Source organism: Protomyctophum parallelum (assembly GCF_964188405.1).
Source record: "Protomyctophum parallelum genome assembly, chromosome: 9".
Taxonomy (NCBI): Eukaryota; Metazoa; Chordata; class Actinopteri; order Myctophiformes; family Myctophidae; genus Protomyctophum; species Protomyctophum parallelum.
This window is the reverse complement of record NC_139706.1, coordinates 7,309,315-7,330,828: the sequence shown is the minus strand read 5'-3', so window position 1 is coordinate 7,330,828 and position 21,514 is coordinate 7,309,315. Positions and strand designations below refer to the sequence as shown.

Below are 21,514 nucleotides of genomic sequence, written 5' to 3'. Positions count from 1 at the left end.
TCCTAGAGTCCCTTCATAAATATTGGAGGAGTGACTGTGTATTTGCCAAGTATTTGGCTTTCTTCAGATGGGAGAGCCGTGGTGCTTTTTTTCCTGGTCCCCAGGAGGCAGTCAATCCAGTATCCTCTGTTTTCCCGCCTCCCATCACGCCGCCGCCCGGCATCCAGGAGCCTCCGCTGCCCAGCATTCAGGAGCGTCCGCCATCCGGCATTCAGGACGCTCCGCCGCCCGGCATCCAGGAGCCTTCGTCCTGCATCCAGGAGCCTTCGTCCTGCATCCAGGAGCCTTCGTCCTGCATCCAGGAGCCTCCGCCCTGCATCCAGGAGCCTTTGTCCTGCATCCAGGAGCCCCTGCCGCCCAGCCTGTGCAGCTCCCCGCCGCCCAGCATGCCTGGCCCTCCGCTGCCCGGCTCCCCGCCGCCCAGCATGCCTGGCCCTCCGCTGCCCGGCTCTCCTCGACCTGCAGCCCCGTCTGCAGCCCCAGTTCCTAGACCTGCAGCCCCGTCTGCAGCCCCAGTTCCTCGACCTGCAGCCCCGTCTGCAGCCCCAGTTCCTCGACCTGCAGCCCCGTCTGCAGCCCCAGTTCCTCGACCTGCAGCCCTGTCTGCAGCCCCAGTTCCTCGACCTGCAGCCCTGTCTGCAGCCCCAGTTCCTCGACCTGCAGCCCTGTCTGCAGCCCCAGTTCCTCGACCTGCAGCCCTGTCTGCAGCCCAAGTTCCTCGACCTGCAGCCCTGTCTGCAGCCCCAGCTCCTTGGTCTGCAGCCCCAGCTCCTCCGCCTGCAGTCCCACCTGAACCTCCGTCTGTTGTCCCCGCCGACGTCCTGCCGGACCCCCCGTCGGCTGTCCCTGCCGACGTCCTGCCGGACCCCCCGTCGGCTGACCCCGCCGTCGGTCCATCTGAAACCACATTGGCGGTCCTCGCCCACACCGTGTCAATTCCCTTGTCAGCTTCCCCTGCTGACTCACCCGTCGAACTTTGTGAACTGTCACCCTTTGTCATGGCCGAAGATGAGGAAGAACCCCTGCTGCTTGACCCCGGGCCTGACCATCGGTTGTCAGATCCCGGGCTTGCACTACAGCAGCAGAACCTCGGGACTGCACTCCAGCCGCTGGCCCCTGACACTGCTTTCCAGCCACCTGACCCCCGTTCTACTCTCCCTATGCCCACCTCTCCTGTTTCTCAGGTACCCCAGTTTCTGTGTCCCCAGTCTGTTAGGGCCCCCCAGTTCCACTCCAGAACGCCCAGTCCTGTGGCCAAGGCTGTAGTTGGTCCTCCTACAACCCTGTTAGCAGATCTCCCTATGTGTTTATCTGCCTGTCTCCCTGTCTGTATGTCTGCGAGCGTGTATGCCAGTCTTCTTGCGCGTCTGTCTACTCCCCAGTCCTTTAGTCCCCCTGCTAACCTGTTTAACCCCCTGTTATGTCAGACTGCTTGTTTGTCCGCCTGTTTGACTGTCTGTCAGTTAATTTGTTTGTCTCTCGGTTTGTCTCACTGTCTACCTGTCTGCTTGTCTGTGTGCTTGTCTGTGTGTCTCCCCACCTGCCTTTCTGTGCGACCCTTGCCCTAAGCCACTCCAGTGTTTGTGTCCCTACTGGTTTTGAGCTTGTAGATCTGCACTTTTTTTTGCTGCCTTGTTCCTGCCAGTCCCATGTTTAGTCCTGTGCCCCAGTCTTTTCTCTTGCCCCTGATCCCCTGTCCCAGTGACCCTCCTTCCAGACCCCCCACCGCCCGCCCTGCTCGATGTTATGGACTTTGTTTTGTGCGTTGTCTGGAAGCCACCGCTTAAGGGGGAGGCACTGTCATGATCCGTGACCTGTTCTGTCACCCTGATGTGTTTCCCTATGTTCCTTGTTTTGTGTACTTTTACCTTTTTATTTTGTAGTATCTAGTGTCTCTTGGTTTCCTGTGCTGCCCATGTTTACCTGCCTTGTCTAACCTGTGATTAGTGTAGTGTTCCCCACCTGTGTCCTGTTACTCTCCCAGCCAATCCCTGTGTTGATTTGTCTGTTGTATTTCACCTGTGTCTAGTTAGTCCATGTCTATTTATATGCCCTTGTGTGTTCAGTTCTCCGTTGGTTCGTTATTATTTGTCACTGTGAGTATTCGTTGTAGTACCTTGTTCCTTGACTCCTCGTTTGCCCTGTATTTCAGAACCCCTAGTTTTCCCAGTTTAGTGTTTCCCTTTGTACTCCGTGTTCTGTGTTTTGACTGCCTACTCATCGGGCTTGATATAATAAATATCTTCATTTGAACTGAGCTGCCTCTGCCTCTCATCTTGCACTTGGGTCCTCCTACACTGTCTTGACTCGAACCGTGACAGATAGGACCTTTCTGTGTGGATGTATGGGGCTGTCATGGCCAGAAAGCAGTTTTTTGACACTAAGTAGGTGTTCCCGCATAACTTCTGGGTATGGGGATGATGTCACGCATACTGCCGAGTGCCGGACACAAAGGACCATTTTGTATTCCGGTTAGAGTTTGGTTAGCAGTATCAACAGTAACAGTAATGTTGGTACACATTACTAACATCCTGTTAGTATAAAGTGGACATGGTATACACGCATAGACCTATGGCATAGACACGTACAATATAGTTCACCGATTCACACCAAGTTACTGAAGTATGAAAATAAATCAGGGGACGAGTGAGAGAGAAGCTGCAGTTCATCCAGTTCCTTTCATAAAAGCTCTCAATCTTGACGTTCTCTCTTGGTAGGTCATCTTGCCGTGCGTGAAGGGCAGGTATCTGTACCTGATCATATGCATGATCTGCCTCTTCATGGTGATGTAGACGAGCATGATGAAGTACCCTACGAGGACGGGCCAGTACGCGCTCACGTTGAAGGCTTCGAAGCACGTGCAGACCATGGCGACGAGGATGGCGCTCGTCGCCGAATGCCAGAATGTGAACTCGGGCAGCCTCCTGATGAACGGGCGGAACTCCTCGTTCCGCCGCGTGGGGAGGGAGGGGTACTCGTCCTCGTCGAGCAGCGCGGGGTCCACCTTGGGCGACAGGAAGGCGAGGAACTGGCCGAGGAGGTAGACTCCCAGAGCGTAGGTGCCCACGTACCAGCCCTGTAGCGTGTACACTCTGACCATGTAGACGAGGAGCAGCTGTAGGGTAGTCGCCCATCGCGCCGCGCAGAACGGCGTCAACGCGTCCAACCACGACTGGTGGATCTGTCCGAGCCGCGTGGCGAGGGTCGCGGGCGGAGTCCCGCTGTGGAGTCCCGTCGTGACCGGTTCCGAATCGCAGCGGCCTTCCTTAGACATTCTGTGTAATGCTTGCACTTCCGTCACTTCCCAGCTCTTCTATAGCCTAGCGGGCTAAACTGACATCAGTCGTTTGTGATGCATCTATGACGTATGACTCCATATTTGCAGACAGACAGACAGACAGACGAAAACATAATCTCCCCCTTGCCTTCGCAAACCATAAAGGTTTTTATTGATACTGTTATAATAGGCTCTCTCTCTCTCTCTCTCTCAAGCTGCACTGGCGGGACATAGGTTCACGCAGTGTGTGACATAGGTTCTCTCTGGTTCTCTTTCTCTCCCTCCAAATGTGTCAAAAAGATACCATTTGGGCCGGGGCATTTATATATAGCGCCTTCATCCAAGGCGCTTTACAGAGATTGTGCATTACATTCACCAAGCTGCACATTGGGAGCAATTAGGGGTTCAGTGTCTTGCTCAAGGACGACACTAACTCTGGGGGAGCCCGGGTTTGAACTGGGAATGGCATACCCCTGACCCAACTGCTGCCCCAGGGGTGGGAGGGACCAACATAGCCTGGCCAGATTAACATCACATTTTTGCACTGTCAGCTTTGTCTGGCTTCCATGGCGAGGACCAACATCTAATGTGCTGTTAGAGCAATACTATACATTCACTAATCAGATCAAGCTATATGTACTGAAGATAAATTAATTCCTACCAGATACTACCTTCTTTTGGTCTGATAAACATTTCCTTTCTGCCAGAGGAAAGCTCCAACTTAAGCTCCAAACTCGTTTGAACGAGGTCCCTGGTTCGCCTCCCGGCCGAGGATCCACAAAGTGTTCTTTAGGCCTGAGCCGTGACTCAACGGTCAATCCCTCTACAAAAAAATAAATGAAATAAAGGCGGAAGGAAAAGATCTAAAGTGCTCTAAAAAAAAAACTACACTTGTGTGAAGTGAGGCACGCCCAGATTTGGGTTCTCATGTCTTTGAAAAAATGTAATTAATTTATTATTACAAGATGTATTTATATCAGCCAGATGGCATCTTATGTTGTCATTTACTGCCCTAAACAAACATTAAAGTCTATAGTCTTGGCTGGCAAAATAAATACATCATAACTGCCCTAAACACGACAGGGGATTTATAATTAGGCTCAAAACAAACATCAAAAGTCCATAGACTTTGTTTGCCATATATGCACGAGTGACCCCTGTTGTTTCAGGGGCGCTATAGCCGCTCCTATATCCATATTTTGGTGCGTGTGCACAAACATTGTGCTACACAAACATTACATTCCCATTGACAATGAATGGATAATTTTACATCGTAGTGTCAGAGCAAATAGACAGTGTCTATTTTACGTCATGATGATGAACCATCGATAAGAGTCAGATGTTGGAGGGCCCTCCTCTACAAGACTGGCTCTAACATCGCGGTGGCTTCCGTGGGGATCTCGGATGTCAGGCTATGATTAGATCAGCAGTAATCTAGTGTATGATCTGATCTCTGACATCTATGATCTCTATATTTGGGCACACAAACATTTCAGCAAAATCAACTTCCTTTTTTGGCTTTAAAAGATTATGTGAAGAAGCCGATGCATGCAAACGGGACAGACAGGCAGCAGGTACTCTGACAAAAGCTCCAGACACTATGTCCCAGACATATGGGTCGTTTGTGTGTGTCATAGACTTGCTTCAGTACTGTGACAATAGGGAGGTACCACAACAAGTCCACATCAGGTCTGCCTGGGTGGCCTTCATGCCTGTGTCCTTTTTATGCCCTTAGATGAGATCCCTGACGTCATCAGTATATGTCCATATATGGGCATAACGGTTGGACAACTGGATCTCCATTTATCTTCACATAATGGGGACAAAAGGGACAAGGACAGACAGATACAGATCTCTCCATATATGGGCATACGAGTCGGATCGGTGGTGTGATGTGCCTAGCTATAGAGTCATAGATAGGTCATTGATGAATGATGATTGACATCATACTAGATGATTGATGTCATGATCCATATTGTTTCATGTTAAAGGACCACTTCACGGCCTGGGCCGTGGCTCAGCGGTCCAGGCACCTTGGCCGGTAGCCCGAGTCTGGCAGTGTGCCGCGGGTTCGACTCCCGATTCCGACGGCCTTTACTGCATGTCACTCCCCCATCTCTCTCCCCCATTTCCTGTCAGCCTACTGTCTGTCTCTCTATAAAAAAATATAAAATAAAGGCGAAAGCTGCAAAAAATAAATAAAGGGACCACTTTTCAACCTATCTTCATATATTTGGTCCTCACTAATAATCATGATAAAATGGCAATTTTTCTCTACTCGGTCCGTGTCTCATACATAACATGGGAGGGCTGTGGGCAGTTCAGAAACCCGTCCACCAGTAACATCATCGATGGGGAATCCAAGCTAATAGAAACTGCAGGCTTTCTAGTCCTGAAAAGTTGCAATGCGAAAATGGAATCTAAACCTTTTTGTAAAAAAGAAAACCTTGTTTAAAAAAAAAAATCTGCCTAACAATGATGTCACTGGTGGACGGGTTTCTGAACTGCCCACAGTCCTCCTATGAGACACAAACTGAGTAGGAAAGAATTGTGCCATTTTACCATGATTATTAGTGAGGACCAATTATATGAAGATAGGTTGAAAAGTTGTGAAGTGGTCCTTTAAAGAATATATAAAATAATTCTGCTCTCTCTGAAGAAACATTTTACTTTTTATTTGAAGATATTCTTTGGGATTTTTGCCTATAGGGAAAGTGGAGAGTGGAGACAGAACAGACACGAGGAGAGATGGGGGAGGAACACATAGGCCTACAGCCAACCCATTATGGCTTATTTGTTTAGGCCATCTCTGAAACATTACCCGTGTAGTTAGTTGTAAAAGGCATAACCTGGGATTGTGGCACAACCAAGTGTGGCTACCATCCCTAATAAAATCACACCCGTGTGAAGTGAGGGGCGCTCTTATCATCATACATGACTCATCACATACATCATCTCATTCCGGCCAATCACAATTTGGGTCCTCACTTTTGTCTTCAATGTGTGCGTTTGTTTACGCAATGTTTGCGTTTGCACAAACCCGGAGATATAGCGCCCCTCAAAAACAGCGGGAAGTTACGGAAGTAATAGTTTCATAGCCTGATTATAGTTTCATGCATTAACGCAGAGCGTGCCTATTTGGTGCTTGGGGGATGGGAGGGCGGGACAGAGCGGCGCAGAGCGTGCCTATTTGGTGCTTGGGGGATGGGAGGGCGGGACAGAGCGGCGCAGAGCGCGCGGGGAGAGCTTGTCATTGGACCAGGCTGCGTAGGCCAGCTCCACCTCCTTGTCGCTGGGGCAGGTGTTGGCAAACTCCTCGCGCGCGTAGGCGTTGCTCAGGTACCTCCACACGGCCGCCATCTCCTTGGGGATGTCGAAACCTCGGAACTTCTTGGCCACGACCTTGAGTACGTGCAGCTTGGGCAGCAGGCTGCAGTCGGCCAGGGTCATTTGGTCTCCGTCCAGGAACTTGCGGCGGGACACCTTGACGTCCGTCTCGTCGGGGAGCGGCGAGTGCAGGTACGCGTCCAGCTTCTGCAGTGTGTTCAGGAGCCCGAGTTGCAAAGCTTCGTTGTTCTCCGGCTTCGGGTTCTTGATGAAGGCCGAGAACCTGGCGAAGACGTCCTCGCCGGCCACGTTCGACTCGGGGTGTCTGGCGGCGAGCTTGGTGAACCTGGGCGGGCGCAGGGCGTCCTCGAGGAACTGCTCGATCTGGACCACGTCAGTCTTGAGGTCGCCGTTGAAGGTGATGAAGGGCGGGTGTGTGCCGGGGGCCAGGTCGCGGAGGGCGGCCGGCTTCTTGGTGAGGTCCACCCTGGTCACCTTGAAGTCGGCATCCTTCAGCCACAGGATCATGAACAGCCTCTGGGAGAAAGGACAGTTCCCGATGCTCTCTCCATCGCTCCCCGCCTTCACGAAGAGCTCAATGACGTGTCCATCTGTTCCGTTCTGTGACCCCGAGAGAGACATTGTGCTGTTTGGCAATAAAGTGAACGTTTTCCTTTGTTTGCTACCACACCCAATACCCTGCGTACTTTACTCCTTTACGTTCTCTAAGGCGTTGTGCCGTTACCTGCTAGACATCCACTTTGTATACTGATGAGCTCTGATGTCACTCATCTCCATATATGGGCAGGTGACATCAGACTCCGCTGCCCTTCCTGTCACAGACAGACAACTTGAACGTTCCGATTTGAATGATATACTTGGGTCTCAGTAGCCAGCCGTCTACTGACCGACCAAGATCTCAGTAGATATGCATTCTGTGCGTTGATCACGGTTACCGCTTTGAGGGGCATATATATATTTTTTAACCTTTATTTAACCAGTAAAATCACATTGAGACTGTGTCTCTTTTACAAGTGGGAACTGGCCAAGAGGCAGAAATAAAAATTACACTTCAATACCACATCGTCAATGTTACATTTTGAACCAGCAAATACATCCATAATACACCTTAACCCATTCTGAACGGGAACCCATTTTGGTGTCAGCATCATGTTATGCTTTAGCTATTTAAAAATAGCAGATCTACAAGCTCATATCGCGCCACCGAGTGGCGCGATACGAGCTTGTAGGTCTGCTATTTTTGAAAAATCGAAGAGCGACTGACATTTTTAGAATCTGATCTCAGGTCAGAATGGGTTCATCAGACCAGTGTGTGTCCGGCGGAAACCTCGTATGAATCTTAGTTAGGGTTAGGTTTAGAGGTAGGGTTAGTAATATCGGATCCGCCACAGCAACTCCCCTGCTTTAGCTCGCTCTGTGGTGGAGCTCATTGTTCAAGTTGGCTTGAGACGGCGCCCCTCCGCTGCCGTCAAAACAGCAGCCGCGAGCAAAGCACAGAATGCAGCTATATACTGAGATCTTGGTAGGTCAGTACACGGCTTCTGAGACCATTCAATAGTCTGATTAAATGGGATAATGTCCCAGCATTCTGTTGACAGCATTCGAAACCGGATGCTAGAACTGTATATAGCAGTTGTATTCCTTCTATAAAATAAATTACGCCAAACTATTGTGAGTGTGCAGCTGTGCTTCGTAGTTGGTACATCTGGAGAAGCGTTCGAGGGCCACGGGGAGTGTTCAAGGGCCACGGGGAGTGTTCGAGGGTGTTCAAGGGCCACGGGGAGTGCAGTGCCTGCATGCTGTTAGCTCACTTGGTTCAGTCAGTGGGGAGTGTTGGCTGATGAATGAATATCAACATCCTAATACATCCTAATACTGGGGGGTCAAATTATGACAGGCAATTCCTCCTGTCAAAATATGGCCCCCCCCAGTCAAAAAACACTTTGTTTGAAATAGACACTCATGCTTTCCAAGGTGTGATTTGGGGTCCTAAGGATGAATACAAAATGAATATAAACATCTTAAAACCAAAATGTTGAATTGTGGGTTTGAGTTCACATGCCCTTTTGATGTAAATCAAAATGGGGGGTAACTACTTGTCAGTGGGGAGTGTTTGCTGGGAGGAGGAGTAGGACTAAGGCCCTATATGTCCTCTCTGGAATACAAAATAAATATCAACATCTTAAAACCAAACATCATTTGGTGTTCATGCATTGGAACGGGTAAGGACTAGTTGTAACACATGACTTAATTAAGACCACGGACATGTATGAACAACATAATGTATGTAGACATTTATTAGAATATTTCATATAAAAATACAGTATCAAATGTATAACACTTTATACAACTATATATGTTTAAATGGAGTCGGACTGAAAGGAGACACTGTGGCTATTGCCAGTAATGGTAGACCTGGATGTGGTTCTGATCGTCTAGAGGCCCAGTGGGGCCAGTGCAGGGACGGATTAACCCCCCACAAGGGCCCCTGGGCCGCTAATATTTGCAGGGCCCCCATAGCTCACGTGCGTGTGACATATTCGTGTTTCTTCTGTGTTTTTATCATCTTTTTAACCTTAAATTTAACAAAATCAACAGCCAATGAAGGGCCCCAGGAGCCCTTTTCAGGGTGTCAAACCTAGTATTTCAAACCAAGTGTCAAACCAATTTCCCCGAAGGGCCCCTGAGAGCCAAGGGCCCAATGGCCAATTTGTCCCTGGGTCAGTAATGGTAGACCTTGATGTGGTTGTTGTCGTCCAGGCCCAGTTGGACCAGGCCAGGGCTCCGGTAGCGAGTTAGCAGAGGTCTGAGAGGGAGGGAGGTTGAGGAGAATGTTACACACATACAACGCTTTGCACTTCCCCGTAGAAACTGCCCTATAGCTTTGACAACATTAATAAAGCTTAAGGTTGAAAGGTGAAACTGTAACTTCCATTGCATCACATCGCCCCCGTCAAATGGACCCTTTGACGGGTCATATTCACCCTCTCTCTCTGTGTCTCTGTCTCTCTCTCTCTGTGTCTCTCTCTCTGTGTCTCTGTCTCTCCCTCCCTCTCTCTCTGTGTCTGTGTCTCTATCTCTCCCTCTGTGTCTCTGTCCCTCTCCCTCTGCCCCCCCCCCTCTCTCTCATAGTGTCTTGGTGTGTCTCTCTCCCTCTCTCATAGTGTCTTGAGAGAGAGGGAGGGACACCCCTCTCTCTCTCTCTCTCTCACACAGTGTCTTGATGTGTCTCTCTCTCTCTCTCTCATAGTGTCCTGGTGTCTCTCTACCAGAAGGATACAGGCTGTTGTCTTTCCTGCGTTTCTCCAGCCACTTCTTGTTGGTGTCGATGAGACCCTGCAGCCTCTGACCGTCCACCTCCGCCGACCTGTGGACACATGCACGCTCACTGCCATGCACGCACACACACACACACACACACACACTTGTGTCACAAATGTGTCGTGGCAAATTTTAGATTTTCCGTTTTACACCCCATTATAATGTTCTTATTTTGATCATAAGACCCTACTGAATGTCAAGTCTCCAGGTTTCAATTATTTACTATGACACTATGGCACATTAGTATGTGTGTAAATTACTTTAACCCATTTTGACCTGAGATCAGATTCTAAAAATGTCTTGTACACCCTGACAGTTTTCTGAAAGCGCTATGAGCTTGTAGATCTGCTATTTTTCAATAGCTAAAGCATAGCATGATGCTAACACCAAAAGGGGTTCCCGCCCAAAATGGGTTAAACCAGTGACGGTGAGAGTATTCACCTAGCCGGGGAGTATGTAGAGTATGCAGCGCTGCCTCTAGTGGTGCTGGAGGCCACTGGTCCCATGGCGGCCCCTGGTGGACACAGACACAAGTACAGCAAAGGATTCAGTCTGACACTACAGTCACGCATTATTCACATCTTTTAGCACTTAAAGCAACACAGAAGTTGAACATTTTCTTAAAAAATAAATAAATAAAGCACTATAGCATAGGGCATGGTTTTCTGGACCCACTGAAAAATCGTCCATTCATTTTTCCCCATAGAGATTTACTAAAATATATCAAATGTTTTAAGCCCCACGACCCGACTACGGATAAGCGGTTGAAGATGGATGGATGTTTTAAGCCTAGAATCAAGACATCCAGGATCCAGATATGGTGAATACTGACCATGACACCTTTGATTCTGGTGAAATAAATTATAATCGAATATTTAATTATACTAGACCTGTGCCCGTCGGCCACCGGCCTACTTGGGAACGATGCAAGTTTAGGAACCTAGTATGGATTTATAAATCTCTATGGGAAAAATGAATGGCCGATCTTTCAGTGGAACCAGAAAAGCACGCCCTCCACTGCTACGCCTTATTGGGTTTGGCTGCCCGTTTGGAGGTTGTGGTTACCGGGGAAGATTTGGGCCCAGCGGCTGTTGAGGAGGTCCTCGGAGGAAACGCCGATGGAGGAGGAGTAGAGCGGGTGGCCCCAGGCCCAGGAGGGACCCGAGGGGGGCCCAGACAGAGGTCCTGACAGGGGCCCGGACAGGGGTCCTGATAGAGGCCCGGATAGGGGCCCCAAGGAGGAGGTCCCGGGACCCTGCCGGCTCTGAAGCATGGAGACAGTGGGGAATGATCACAGTTAAATACCATAAAACCCAAACCAGAATTGAAAACACGTTCTAGTTAAAGGACCACTAAAGCCATATTTTTTACTTCACAAGAAGTTAAGATGGCCGCTTTTACTCTGAACCCCCCACCCCGGAAAAAGATTTCTCTATTATTAAGATGGACGCTCCAAACAGGAAACAGTCCCAGTGTGTGCTCCATGTAAATAGGCGCGGCAGTCTGCGGTTGGCTCTGCGTCCAGCAGGTGGCAGCATAATGGCATTTCTATCTCCAGAGAATAGTGTTCAGTAACAGAACTCACCCTGTGGGGGGGCCAGAGAACCGTGTTCAGTAACAGAACTCACCCCGTGGGGGGCCAGAGAACCGTGTTCAGTAACAGAACTCACCCTGTGGGGGGCCAGAGAACTGTCTTCAGTAACAGAACTCACCCTGTGGGGGGCCAGAAAACTGTCTTCAGTAACAGAACTCACCCTGTGGGGGGCCAGAGAACTGTGTTCAGTAACAGAACTCACCCTGTGGGGGGCCAGAGAACTGTCTTCAGTAACAGAACTCACCCTGTGGGGGGCCAGAGAACTGTCTTCAGTAACAGAACTCACCCTGTGGGGGGCCAGAGAACCGTGTTCAGTAACAGAACTCACCCTGTGGGGGGCCAGAGAACCGTGTTCAGTAACGGAACTCACCCTGTGGGGGGCCAGAGAACCGTGTTCAGTAACAGAACTCACCCTGTGGGGGGCCAGAGAACTGTCTTCAGTAACAGAACTCACCCCGTGGGGGGCCAGAGAACCGTGTTCAGTAACAGAACTCACCCTGTGGGGGGCCAGAGAACCGTGTTCAGTAACAGAACTCACCCTGTGGGGGGCCAGAGAACCGTGTTCAGTAACAGAACTCACCCTGTGGGGGGCCAGAGAACCGTGTTCAGTAACAGAACTCACCCTGTGGGGGGCCAGAGAACCGTCTTCAGTAACAGAACTCACCCTGTGGGGGGCCAGAGAACCGTGTTCAGTAACAGAACTCACCCTGTGGTGGGCCAGAGAACCGTGTTCAGTAACAGAACTCACCCTGTGGGGGGCCAGAGAACCGTGTTCAGTAACAGAACTCACCCTGTGGTGGGCCAGAGAACCGTGTTCAGTAACAGAACTCACCCTGTGGGGGGCCAGAGAACCGTGTTCAGTAACAGAACTCACCCTGTGGGGGGCCAGAGAACCGTGTTCAGTAACAGAACTCACCCTGTGGTGGGCCAGAGAACTGTCTTCAGTAACAGAACTCACCCCGTGGGGGGCCAGAGAACCGTGTTCAGTAACAGAACTCACCCTGTGGGGGGCCAGAGAACTGTCTTCAGTAACAGAACTCACCCTGTGGGGGGCCAGAGAACTGTCTTCAGTAACAGAACTCACCCCGTGGGGGGGCCAGAGAACTGTGTTCAGTAACAGAACTCACCCCGTGGGGGGGCCAGAGAACTGTGTTCAGTAACAGAACTCACCCTGTGGGGGGCCAGAGAACTGTCTTCAGTAACAGAACTCACCCTGTGGGGGGCCAGAGAACCATGTTCAGTAACAGAACTCACCCTGTGGGGGGCCAGAGAACCGTGTTCAGTAACAGAACTCACCCTGTGGGGGGCCAGAGAACCGTGTTCAGTAACAGAACTCACCCTGTGGGGGGGCCAGAGAACTGTGTTCAGTAACAGAACTCACCCTGTGGGGGGCCAGAGAACTGTCTTCAGTAACAGAACTCACCCTGTGGGGGGCCAGAGAACTGTGTTCAGTAACAGAACTCACCCTGTGGGGGGCCAGAGAACTGTCTTCAGTAACAGAACTCACCCTGTGGGGGGCCAGAGAACTGTGTTCAGTAACAGAACTCACCCCGTGGGGGGCCAGAGAACTGTGTTCAGTAACAGAACTCACCCTGTGGGGGGCCAGAGAACTGTCTTCAGTAACAGAACTCACCCTGTGGGGGGGCCAGAGAACTGTGTTCAGTAACAGAACTCACCCTGTGGGGGGCCAGAGAACTGTCTTCAGTAACAGAACTCACCCTGTGGGGGGCCAGAGAACCATGTTCAGTAACAGAACTCACCCTGTGGGGGGCCAGAGAACCGTGTTCAGTAACAGAACTCACCCTGTGGGGGGCCAGAGAACCGTGTTCAGTAACAGAACTCACCCTGTGGGGGGCCAGAGAACCGTGTTCAGTAACAGAACTCACCCCGTGGGGGGCCAGAGAACCGTGTTCAGTAACAGAACTCACCCCGTGGGGGGCCAGAGAACCGTGTTCAGTAACAGAACTCACCCCGTGGGGGGCCAGAGAACCGTGTTCAGTAACAGAACTCACCCCGTGGGGGGCCAGAGAACCGTGTTCAGTAACAGAACTCACCCTGTGGGGGGCCAGAGAACCGTGTTCAGTAACAGAACTCACCCTGTGGGGGGCCAGAGAACCGTGTTCAGTAACAGAACTCACCCCGTGGGGGGCCAGAGAACCGTGTTCAGTAACAGAACTCACCCTGTGGGGGGCCAGAGAACTGTGTTCAGTAACAGAACTCACCCCGTGGGGGGCCAGAGAACCCAGCGCTCCCAGAACCGTGTTCAGCTGTCCAGAGATCTGCTGCAGAGACTCGGCCAGCTGCTGGACTCTGGCTGGGACGACCGTAGGCTGATGATGATGATGATGATGATGACCGCCCCCTGGTGGTGGTAGTGGAGGGACAAACAAATCAGTGTTGATTTGGACAGCAAATTTAGATTGGAGTTTCAGTCAAAAGTCTTTTGAATTTAATCTCATTTTTTGTCATCTGAAAGGTTTAGCGTTAGTCTAGTGTTAGTCAACTAAATATCACGCGATTTGCGTCGACAGTTTATTTTGTCGACTAAAATATATTTTGGCGGGCCTCGATGGTAATGGCTGATTTAACACTTGGTTGCATGCTGCACATAGCCGATCACGTGTCGTGAGTTTGTAGATCTGCTATTTTCAGAGCACAACCAAACATTAAATGACTTGTCTTTTAGACTAGTGGATCTCTCCACTAGTCGCTCCCTAACATTTTACACTCGTTTTTGTCAGTGAAAAAAAGGTAGTCAGCAAACATTTTTCGTCATAGTTTTAGTCAACGACATCAACACTGCAATGAATGCGACACAACTTTGTAGATCGGCTATTTTCAAACTAAAACACTTAAGATGACTAAGACTAAAATGGAATTTTATTCAAAAGACTATGGCTAAAACGAGGTCAGGATTTGCCGTTAAAATCAAACGTCAGAGCGGTGGGGTGCTGCGTCACCTGCGATGTCCGGCGGCTCTGCGCTGCTGCTGAGGTCAGACTCTGTCACGTCGAACGTCACCTTCCTGTCCGCCGTCAGCCGAGACGCATCCTCAAACAGCGGCTGGGAAGACAAGAGGACCACGAGACAGAAACCGTCAAGAGAACCTTCCCTAAAACGACCGGGATAACGCTCCACGTATCCCAGACTCTTCTCCCTTCCCCAAAAACCCCTGGACCATGCTCCACGCGTCCCAGACTCTTCTCCCTTCCCAAAAAACCCCTGGACAACGCTCCACACGTCCCAGACTCTTCTCCCTTCCCCAAAAAAACCCTGGATAACGCTCCACACGTCCCAGACTCTTCTCCCTTCCCCAAAAAACCCCTGGACAACGCTCCACACGTCCCAGACTCTTCTCCCTTCCCTAAAACACCCTGGACAACGCTCCACACGTCCCAGACTCTTCTCCCTTCCCTAAAACACCCTGGACAACGCTCCACACGTCCCAGACTCTTCTCCCTTCCCCAAAAAAACCCTGGACAACACTCCACACGTCCCAGACTCTTCTCCCTTCTCTAGAACACCCTGGACAACGCTCCACACGTCCCAGACTCTTCTCCCTTCCCCAAAAAACCCCTGGACAACGCTCCACACGTCCCAGACTCTTCTCCCTTCCCTAAAACACCCTGGACAACACTCCACACATCCCAGACTCTTCTCCCTTCCCAAAAAAACCCTGGTCAACGCTCCACACATCCCAGACTCTTCTCCCTTCTCTAAAACACCCTGGACAGCGCTCCACGCGCCCCAGACTCTTCTCCCTTCTCTAAAACACCCCGGACAACGCTCCACGCGTCCTAGACTCTTCTCCCTTCTCTAAAACACCCTGGACAACGCTCCACGCGTCCTAGACTCTTCTCCCTTCTCTAAAACACCCTGGACAATGCTCCACGCGTCCTAGACTCTTCTCCCTTCACGGCTCCCAAGCTGTGGAACAAACTGTGCGTGCATGTGTGTGCGTGCAACCTTGTGCTGCTCACCTCCTCGGCTACGGAGCTCTCCAGCTGGTGAAGCTGTTCCTCTTTCCTCCTGAGGAGGGCGCTGCCTCTCTGCACCGTCCTACTCAACTCATCCACATTACTGACCTCCTGGAGGGGGGGGGGGGGAGAGAGGGAGAGAGAGAGAGAGAGAGAGAGAGAGAGAGAGAGAGAGAGAGAGAGAGAGAGAGAGAAAAAGGCAGAGAGAGAGAGAGATGGACGGGAAAATGCATAGTTTGTTAGAGATAATGATCTCAAATTGGGCCTCTTATCATCATACATCATCCTCAATGTTTGTTTGTTTACACAAACCCGGAAAGCTGTGCATAGGCCCTCAAAAAACAATCAATAATCATGTTTCTTGATTCATGAAAAAGGTTATCGATAGAACAATCACTAAGAAATTAATCGATAGCTGCAGTCTACAACTAGGGCACCGTTTCTCAACATTGGGTGCGGGGACCATTATGCGTCCGTAAGGGTCCACTTGGTTCCATTTGTACACTCAAAGAGTTACAGACCCCCTGGTCTGGTGGGTCCGCAGACCCTATGTTGACCATCAGTCCACTACGGCAGTGGTTCTCAACCTGTGGGTCGGGACCCCCAGGGGGGTCCCCACATGATTTTGGGAGGGGTCCCCAGATGACAGTGAAGTGACAGTTTAAAAGACCACTTCACCACTTTTCAACTTATCTTCATATAATTGGTCCTCACTAATGTTCATTATAATATACTAGCATTGTTTTCTACTCGGTCTGTGTCTCATAGTGCAAGTGCAAGTCAAATGTTTGTCAGTTTTGGGGTTCCCACCTGCTCTGCTGTGCTACGCAATCTTATGTATAAATTCATGTGTAGGGTATCTGAGTCAGTAAATTACATCATTAATGTCATCACTAACCCGATACGTAGTTCTGTCAGGTTCTCCTCCAGACTGTGGAACCATTGGCGAACTTGTCTGTATGTTCGAAACTGAATATGGTGGAACTCTTTTTATTGTATATTTCTTTCTATATTATTATCTTTTTATCTATTGTGTTGCTGTTCTGTACTGTGATATGGATTCCCCTGAGTCTGCAATAAAGAATCAATCATAGGAGGGCTGTGGGCAGTTCAGTGGTGAAGTGGTCCTTTAAGGACTTGTAAGACAAAAAGACCATTGCATCAAAAGTAATCAGCTAATCCTGGTCTCTATACTGCCTCCCCCTGGCCAGTCGGGGTGCCTGATGGAGGGGAAAGGAACTGGTCTCTAAACTGCCTCCCCCTGGCCAGCCGGGGCGCCTGATGGAGGGGAAAGGAACTGGTTGGAATAACGTGTTCCTTCCACGCGCTACGTCCAACCAGGGAAACTCCCCCCTGTCAGGTGTAAAGGAGCAACTTGGACACTCAGGCATGAAGGAAGCATGAGTTCAAGTCCGTTGCTCTCCCCTTGTCCCCCATATATGGGGACTAGGTTGGTGGAGGGTGTGTAGAGCCCAGGATCACATTAGATGATTGACACAGGGGTGAAAAATGGGTTACAAAATCGTGGGATAAAAGAATATATAAAAAAAAAAGGAAAAAGTAATCAGCTAGAAAACCACATTCTGGCAGCCAACTGGGTAGCATGACTCTCAACCCATTATCTTTCCAACAACCAAAGACTACTTTTAGACCACGACGGAGGTGCGCCGTCTCTAGCAAACAAGAGACACCACCGAGAGCGCTAAAGCATGCGTCACAGTATATAGGCCAATCAGACGGATCAGGCGTGGTGGGCGGGTCTTTACGCAAACCCTATCGGTATTCTCGAATAGCGCACACCTGCTGGAGGCTCCTCAGCATTTCCTGGTTGAGCTGGTGGGAGGAGCCGGGGTCCTGGTAGGGGGCGGGGCCAGGGCCCTGGGCTGCCCGCAGCGCTGCCTGTCTCTCCCGCAGCCGCCGGTTCTCCGTCTCCAGGAAGTGACGCGCCCGCTGCGTGGACACGCCCTCCGACCAGATGTACCGCCGCAGACTGAGTGGAGGAAGGTGATTGGTTATGGTTTATCATAGGGATGTCCCGATCAGGCCAGGTTATTTTTTTTGCCCCCGATCCAAATCCGATCATTTCATGTTGAGTATCTGCAGATTTATACCGATCATATATTTATATAGGACACTTGCCATATCGCAATAGTATACAGTATCCAAAATCACAGACGATAACAAGTCTAATATAATGATAAGGGAAGTCCCGATCACTTTGTTTTTTTTTGCTCCAGATCCGATCATTAGAAAAGGCCGTGATCGAACCCGATTTTCCGATCACGTGATCAGGACAACTCTAGTTTATCATGATCGGTGTAAATGGCCCTTTAATCTGTGAGCCCCACCCCACATGTGCGCACACACACACACACACACACACACACACACACACACACACACACACACACACACACACACACACACACACACACACACACACACACACACACACACACACACACACACACACACACACACACACACACACACACACACACACACACACACACACACACACACACACACACACACACACACACACTCTCTCTCTCTCTCACTTGTCCAGGCTGCTGTGACTGTCCGGCAGAGGGGAGTGGGGCGGTTCTTCCAGGTCGTCTACATGTAGCGGCGACGCGTCTCCTCTGCCAGCAGAGGGCGCTGTGGTCTCCTCCTCGTGGTGGTTGGTTTGTAGGCCGGGCGAGGCCCTGGCTGCCCCGCCTTGTTCCAGCTCGCTGCAATTCACAGTGTAGGCCAGGGGTATTGGACTAGATTAGGCAGGGGGCCACAACTGTAGAATGATGGTGTGTCGGGGGCCGCACACCCACACAGAGAATTTGTGGGTTGTCTAAATGCATTTTGTGCTCAAACACGAAGATGTATGTATATAATAATACATTCAGTTCAATGAAAGCAGAAATTAGGTAAAATGTCCGCCAAATGTGACATCATTTGTGGCAACACGAACATTACATGCCATTGACAATGAAGGGAAATTTTTACGTCATATGAGGACGAGCAAAACGGCTAACCAATTACATAAATTCAGTTAATGAGAAGATGTATAATGATAAATTATAGAGGCTAAAAGCTTGAAAGAACCACGGTACCCCATCTTTAAGGAAGCTAAGGCTTCGTACCTGACTCTGCGTCCGAGGCGCTCACAGCGATCCAGCAGGAGCTCCACCTTGCTCTCCAGTCCCTCCTTGGCCTCCTTCATGCTGCGTGCCTCCTGCCTGGCGGAGTCCCTCTCCTCCCTGGCCCTCTGCGCCTCCTCCCTGGCCCTCTGCGCCTCCTCCCTGGCCCTCTGGGACAGCTCCCTGGCTGCATCTCTCTCCTCCCTGGACCTCTGGACCTCCTGCTGCAGCCTGGGGAGAGACTGAAACGCACGCAACACAGAGGAGTTCCATGTGTGTTTTAGTCTAGAAACTGGTCCCATTCCTTGATTCTGCCTGGCTGGTTTGCGTTTAGCAGACGTTAGCGAGCGACGCTAATCAGGGATGCACGTGGCAGAATCCGACACGCCAAAGGTCCGACACGCGGAAAAACAGCGGCCGACATGCGGTGGAACATGCGCTGCTCCCGCGTGCGGTTAGGGTGAGGGTTTGAGGTAGGTCGTGGGTCGAATGACAGTCGGACCGATAGGGCTTTTTTTTACCATGCATGTATTCGTAATTTGACTCGTGTCCCCCCTCCCCCCACCCCCGCCGCACCAATAGGGTGACCACAGGGGTTAAAGCCAAAAGAAATCCCAAGACTGAAAAATGTCAGACCAATTTTCAAACAATGTGGCGAACCCCCCACATTTGCCCCTGTCCTAGACGGCGATAAAAGTTGGTGTAAAATAAAAATGAATCAAATAATAAATAAAAACCATGGCGCGCGCACACCACATCAGTGCTTCCTGCAGGAAAAAGCTTTGGCATGGTGTTGGGCACGTCCGGCGTGCGGCCAGAAGATCATGCGTGCCGAAAATGTTGATTAATTGATTGATTAATAAATTAAGATTAATTTGTATTATTCCTCTTGTATTGCTATTGGAGATACTGGGGAGGCACTGGGGGGGGGGGGGGGGACACACTGGGTAGGCAATGCATGGGGAGGCACTGGGGGACACTGGGGGGACACTGGGGAGGCACTCTGAAGACACTGGGGAGGTACTGGACATTTCATATCACACACACCATGATTTACTAGCCCCCCTTTTTCTTTTTGCAGCTAAGCATGGCGTGATTTATTTCCGAATGTGTGTGTGTCAATCCATGCTTCATTTTATAGAAGCAGCTTTAGAAGTTATGTTGTATTATATTGCTAGTCTGGCCAATCAATAAATGACTGTAGGGCTTGACTTTACAGCCACTTGGTGCATAGCAACAGTGTGTTAAAGCAGGGGTTTTCAACAGGTGGTCCGTGAAGGTATTGCGTGTGGTCCCAGACCATGCATTCAGTAATGTAGCCACGGAACAGTGAACTAATCCGCCTGTGCACTTGTTCCGTGGAAGTGTGTCAATGTTGTCAGAATTACTGGGAAGTCTGAGGTTAAAAGAAACCCTCTGACTGTCACTGGGTATAGCGAAATATGAACGTATTTAGCCTCTCTTTGTCAGCACCGTGCTCTCTCTCTGAGCTGCAGAGAGTAGAGACCAGAGTGGGGAGTGGGAGGGGCGAGCGCGGCAGCGCGCACACTAGCTTCTTAAAGACAGGCTGCATTTTCACGGATTTGGCCAACATATCGCTACACTATACACATACTTCCCCTTAAATATTTGCGAATCTGCGCTGATCTCATAAAAGACCGCTATGAAATCCTCAGGACGGAAATCCGTCCCCAGGACGGTGAACTTTAAGCCCTGTGACCACATCCAAACTGTTCATTTGAGGGACAGAAGTGTCGCTTGTGTCTGACAAGTGGGACGGGGTTAGCAACTTATTACTCAAGTTAAATGCCTTGATGTCATATTTGACCATACATAGGCCTAATCAATATTGCCTCTCATTTTGTTATTAAATCCCTCTGGAGTCTCACATTTAGTTTTAAAAATGTTCTTTATGTGTGTTCGAAGCCTGTCTGATACGTCTGTCTGATATGTAAAGGGTTGAAAACCTCTGGACTAGACAGATGGACAGAAGACAGTGGAAGGCACCTCTATCCCTCTGTCCGTCTCCTCCTCTTCCTCCATCAGCTGTTTCCTCTTCCTCTTCAAGTCTGCCGCCTGCCAGAGACCACATGAACCACATCAGTACAGTAGAATGTACAGTAAAGACCACATGAATAATGGACCACCATCATGTTAAGTCAGTGGATGTGTGGTCAGTGCATGTGGTCAGTCAGTGCATGTTTTGTCAGTGCATGTGGTCAGTCAGTGGATGTGTGGTCAGTGCATGTGGTCAGTCAGTGGATGTGTTGTCAGTGCATGTGGTCAGTCAGTGGATGTGTTGTCAGTGCATGTGGTCAGTCAGTGGATGTGTTGTCAGTGCATGTGGTCAATCAGTGGATGTGTTGTCAGTGCATGTGGTCAGTCAGTGGATGTGTGGTCAGTGCATGTGGTCAGTCAGTGCATGTGTTGTCAGTGCATGTGGTCAATCAGTGGATGTGTTGTCAGTGGATGTGTGGTCAGTGCATGTGGTCAGTCAGTGCATGTGTTGTCAGTGCATGTGTTGTCAGTGCATGTGTTGTCAGTGCATGTGGTCAATCAGTGGATGTGTTGTCAGTGCATGTGTTGTCAGTGCATGTGGTTAATCAGTGGATGTGTTGTCAGTGGATGTGTTGTCAGTGCATGTGGTCAATCAGTGGATGTGTTGTCAGCGCATGTGGTCAATCAGTGGATGTGTTGTCAGTGCATGTGGTCAATCAGTGGATGTGTTGTCAGTGCATGTGGTCAATCAGTGGATGTGTTGTCAGTGCATGTGGTCAATCAGTGGATGTGTTGTCAGTGCATGTGGTCAGTCAGTGGATGTGTTGTCAGTGGATGTGTTGTCAGTGGATGTGTTGTCAGT

General features: G+C 50.1%; 3 protein-coding genes across 3 annotated transcripts in view; all 3 read right to left on the bottom strand.

Moving 5' to 3' along the window:
* Positions 1 to 2,665: 2,665 nt before the first annotated feature.
* Positions 2,666 to 3,274, bottom strand: LOC310863987 (protein RER1-like; the record flags this gene model as incomplete). The annotated part of the gene is made up of 1 exon (XM_083772520.1): positions 2,666 to 3,274. One exon carries the CDS (start codon positions 3,272 to 3,274, stop codon positions 2,666 to 2,668), a length of 609 nt encoding a protein of 202 aa, XP_083628646.1.
* A 3,189-nt stretch (positions 3,275 to 6,463) lies between these two features.
* LOC310863986 (chloride intracellular channel protein 4-like) lies at positions 6,464 to 7,246 on the bottom strand (the record flags this gene model as incomplete). The annotated part of the gene is made up of 1 exon (XM_083772519.1): positions 6,464 to 7,246. The coding sequence occupies one exon, from the start codon at positions 7,244 to 7,246 to the stop codon at positions 6,464 to 6,466; it is 783 nt and encodes a 260-aa protein (XP_083628645.1).
* A 2,100-nt stretch (positions 7,247 to 9,346) lies between these two features.
* Positions 9,347 to 21,514, bottom strand: part of cep164 (centrosomal protein 164) — a gene marked incomplete at its 3' end in the record, with an annotated part of 35,011 nt that continues 22,843 nt past the window's right edge. The window contains exons 19-29 of the mRNA XM_083772776.1: positions 20,662 to 20,730; positions 18,658 to 18,896; positions 18,079 to 18,252; positions 17,318 to 17,507; positions 15,521 to 15,628; positions 14,501 to 14,603; positions 13,721 to 13,902; positions 11,012 to 11,210; positions 10,388 to 10,460; positions 9,906 to 10,013; positions 9,347 to 9,431 (exon numbers count right to left, since the gene is read on the bottom strand). Coding sequence (XP_083628902.1) covers positions 9,347 to 9,431; positions 9,906 to 10,013; positions 10,388 to 10,460; positions 11,012 to 11,210; positions 13,721 to 13,902; positions 14,501 to 14,603; positions 15,521 to 15,628; positions 17,318 to 17,507; positions 18,079 to 18,252; positions 18,658 to 18,896; positions 20,662 to 20,730 — 1,530 coding nt within the window. The remainder of the gene's footprint in view (positions 9,432 to 9,905; positions 10,014 to 10,387; positions 10,461 to 11,011; positions 11,211 to 13,720; positions 13,903 to 14,500; positions 14,604 to 15,520; positions 15,629 to 17,317; positions 17,508 to 18,078; positions 18,253 to 18,657; positions 18,897 to 20,661; positions 20,731 to 21,514) is intronic.